We start from the raw sequence: 3816 nt of genomic DNA, 5'->3' as shown, positions 1-3816 counted from the left end.
GTCACTATGGTTTGCTGGTGGACTTGCAAAATAAGTCCCTTATAGACCCCACGACCAAACTTAATTCGTCGGGCCAAATGGTATCTCACACTGACAATAACCTTTCCGTTCTTTTGGAAGAAATCACTGACTCTCGTGTTCGGGCACTCCTCCAAAAGTTCAGCCAGATTACTACCGAGTGTACTCTCTTAAAACCAGTGAAGCACAATGTGCAGCACCACATCAACACTACTGGTGCCCCGATCTTCTCGAAGGTGCGTCTTCTACCACCCAGAAGCTGGCTATTGCGTGGAAAGAATTTGAGCAACTTGTTCAACAGGGTATCTGTAGACTTTCAAACAGCTGTTGGTCTTCCCCACTGCATATAATCCCGAAGCCAAACGGCGAATGGCGCCCTTGTGGGGATTACAGAAGGCTAAATGTACAGACTGTTTTAGACCGATATCCAATTCCACTCATCTACGACTTTCCGCATCATATCGCAAACTGCCGCATTTTTTTGACCTTGGATTTAACCAAGGCGTATCACCAAATCGCTGTAGCTCCAGAAGACATTCCAAAGACGGCAATATGTACATTCTTTGGACTCTTCGAGGTGACGGGGATGACTTTCGGATTGTGCAATGCGGCACAAACCTGTCAAAGGTTCATCCACTCGGTCCTGCGAAACCTCGATTTCTGTTTCGTATAATTGGATGAAGTTTTGGTTGCTTCTTCCTTATAGTCTGAGCACTTAGCCCATCTCGAGTGCATTTTTCAACGTTTCCTTGAGGCCGGTTTAGTCCTAAATGTTGAAGAATGCAAGTTCTTCCAGATATAGGTGAGATTCCTCGGCCACTTCATTTCCCCTGACGGAATACAGCCCGAACCAGACAAGGTGCAAGCGATCTCAAGCTTCTCGCGTCCGAAAACCGTGAAGGATTTGCGGAGGTTCTTGGGCATGCTAAGCTTCTATCGCCGTTTCCTGCCCAAGGCCGCCCAACACCAGACCGTTTTGAACACGTACTTGTCTGGCCCCAAAACAAAGGAAACACGAGAGATTGTGTGGTCTGAAGAGGCTGTCCGCGCGTTCGATAACTCCCTACATCATCGATCGGAATCTGTTCGGTATAGAAAACTCAGGATTTCCTCAGAAAGCTTAAGATCAAGATCTTCTCAAAAGTTTCATTGAACCCAAGCGTAGAGCAGAGGCACTGTTGAGCTCCTCTGCGTATAAGGAAAAAGGCTTACGAGCCATCCATTCCTATGATTCTGACCAGGCCAGAGGTGCAGCTCTAGAGTTCCTTTTGGAAAGCGGACAACAGCTTCCGAGCTATCCGCCACTGAAGCTGTTTCCATGCCAAGGCTCTGACGCTCGTGACATTGCGTCATACTATACTACATTCATTACATAGTCCAAAAAACCTTTCATATCTGAAGGGGCGACCTTCCGATTCCCATTTGATTTGGTTTGATACATTAATTGTGCATTTTTCTACTATGGATATTGGATGTATGATCAACAGACAGGGGGGAAAGAAACTACTGTTTGTAGTCGTCTAGTTTTCTAGAAATAAACGCGAGACACTCACGGATGCCAAAATGATTCACTTATTATTGTATATGCTTAGTATCTTAATATTCAGATTTTGCGGAACATTAACTTGTGCCGGTTCACTCTCACTAGCTAATTTAAATTTTAATCACCATTCATCAGTATAGATACATCTGAAATATATCCAATTTTTCCAGTAGTGATCTCTAATATATTAGCTCCGCCGAGTTTTCTTTTACGTTTCATAAATCGGATATTTGAATTATAATGTGTCTTTAATTCAGGCAAAAATTTGAAAAGATTGATGATGTTTTAATGCAGAAATTTCTATCAAAGTGGATCGAAAGACAATATTGGGAATGATTTGGAACGAATTTTAACTGCTTATAGTATAATCAGTTATCTTTTCATTTTAAAAGGTTTTGTATGAAACTAATTTTTTTAAGATTAATTCAGTGTTTGGTTGATATCTGTTAGTTCATATGTCTGTATACCTGTCTGTCACATCATGGGCTATTCTCGAGATAATACTAGTGTTAATCGTTTCCAATATTTCAAAAAGTAACTATTAGTTACCAACCTTCGGCTCCATTCGAGAGCTATCTTTCAGGCTTCGATTATATAAGTTGCTATTAAAAGATGATAAGTTTGTCGTTAGTAATCAAGTTTTAAAAGGTTTAAATTTCTTGTTTTTTTATTGAAACAATATTGTAATATTGCGGCACCATTTTAAAGTGGGTGGTCCGTCTTTTCGTTGAGGAAACTACACAACCGTCAATATCTGAAGAACTCAATTTCTAGTTCCGAACTTGCTCCTCTATTTTTCCATATAATCGCTTTCACCAATGTGGAGTTAAAATCGAGGCTTTCAGATACTACTGCGCGGGAGTTCTCTTTGGAGAATTCGGGGACACTCCAAAAAAACAAGTAGTATATTCACTTATCCAAATTAATGGATATCTTCTGGTCGATCCATTGGTGTTTTCTAGGTATCTCAAGTGGTTTTTGTTTTGAATTGATAAGTAAAAGTATTTTGCTCATCTGCGACTATCTTGGAGACAAAAAAGAGAGCGAATGTAATAACACTATAAATTGGCTGGTGAGTTGTGAAATTTAAACAGAAGTTTTTGAAAATGGCTAATCGAAGGTCAGTGTCGATAGTTTTCTCGTTAGTTGCCATATTGGGTTTTGCAAGGGGTTTTTCGAGTAAAGTAGAAGAAAGTATGTAGAGATTCTTCAAATCTAAAATCTTTACCTGAGAATATTTTTTCTTTGATTTAGTGTGGGAGTAATTGTGATAGTCCTAATAAGTTAAATGATTTTTTGTTACTCAGACTAAATTTAAAGTTAATTTAAATTAGAATTGCTTCATATTCCTGGACCTAAAATATAACGCCCCTAAATTGTTTTTCCAGGACCCCCGCCAGAAGAATTAAGGATAGTTGGTGGATATCGAACTCACGAAGTTATTCCGTATCAAGTGTCCATTCAAAGCCGCGCTGTTGAGAATATTGTTAACAGATTAATTCAAACCCTCTTACCATTCGTGAAGGCAGAATGGACTCACGTCTGTGGTGGCGCGATCATTAGCCGTCGTCACGTTTTGACTGCAGCTCATTGTGTTTTCGGCAGCGAACCCCGGGACATCACAGTTGTTGCCGGAACTCACGATTTGGCATACCGAGCTTACCGGCATGGTGTGGAAAAGTTTGCCATCCATCCTGACTACAGAGAAATATCGAGCGACATAGCAATCATTACCATCCAAGAAAACTTCTTATTCGGGTCTAAGGTGCAGAAAATTGGATATGATGGGGACTATGATATTCCTCCAGGAAGCTCTTGCAAATTCTTTGGATGGGGCTACCTGACTCCTGTACGAATTGGACTCAATGCCTTCCAGTTGCATGGAATTGAACTGAAAACCATACCAAATGAGGATTGCCAAGCTGGAGAGTATGCTGTTACTGACACCGAGATTTGCACTAGTGGAAGTTTAGTTCAAGGATTGTGTGCGGTAAGTTCTGCAATTGTTTGTAATGAAGTTTATAATGGTTACATGTGTGGATTCTAGGGTGATTCTGGTGGCGCTCTTACAACTTGGGATCAAAGTAATATTATTGGAATTGCATCGTACTCAAGTCAACTGTGCGGTTCCGGATTACCAGACGTGTTCACTAGAGTATCCAAATTCGTCGATTGGATTAAGGAAAATGTGGAGGGTCCAGTAAGTACGGGCGATAAGAACTCAACAATTGTGTGAACGTTTCAAGCGCTGGATA

At 40.7% G+C, this 3816-nt stretch overlaps 1 protein-coding gene across 1 annotated transcript; it reads left to right on the top strand.

The window, feature by feature from the left end:
- The first annotated feature begins 2657 nt into the window (after positions 1–2657).
- Positions 2658–3816, top strand: LOC119659626 (chymotrypsin-2-like). Its single transcript, XM_038067826.1, has 3 exons — positions 2658–2755; positions 2950–3551; positions 3609–3816. The coding sequence occupies exons 1-3, from the start codon at positions 2668–2670 to the stop codon at positions 3795–3797; spliced, it is 879 nt and encodes a 292-aa protein (XP_037923754.1). The 5' UTR covers positions 2658–2667; the 3' UTR covers positions 3798–3816.

Source organism: Hermetia illucens, chromosome 6, assembly GCF_905115235.1.
Source record: "Hermetia illucens chromosome 6, iHerIll2.2.curated.20191125, whole genome shotgun sequence".
Taxonomy (NCBI): Eukaryota; Metazoa; Arthropoda; class Insecta; order Diptera; family Stratiomyidae; genus Hermetia; species Hermetia illucens.
This window is presented reverse-complemented; position numbering and strand designations above follow the sequence as displayed.

What these genes read in the sequence shown, in the direction of transcription:
- LOC119659626 (XM_038067826.1), top strand. Translation starts at nt 2,668, where the DNA reads ATGGCTAATCGAAGGTCAGTGTCGATAGTTTTCTCGTTAGTTGCCATA. An exon ending in TTCGAGTAAAGTAGAAGAAA is followed by an intron (nt 2,756 to 2,949) that starts GTATGTAGAGAT and finishes TTGTTTTTCCAG; the next exon opens with GACCCCCGCCAGAAGAATTA. An exon ending in TAGTTCAAGGATTGTGTGCG is followed by an intron (nt 3,552 to 3,608) that starts GTAAGTTCTGCA and finishes TGTGGATTCTAG; the next exon opens with GGTGATTCTGGTGGCGCTCT.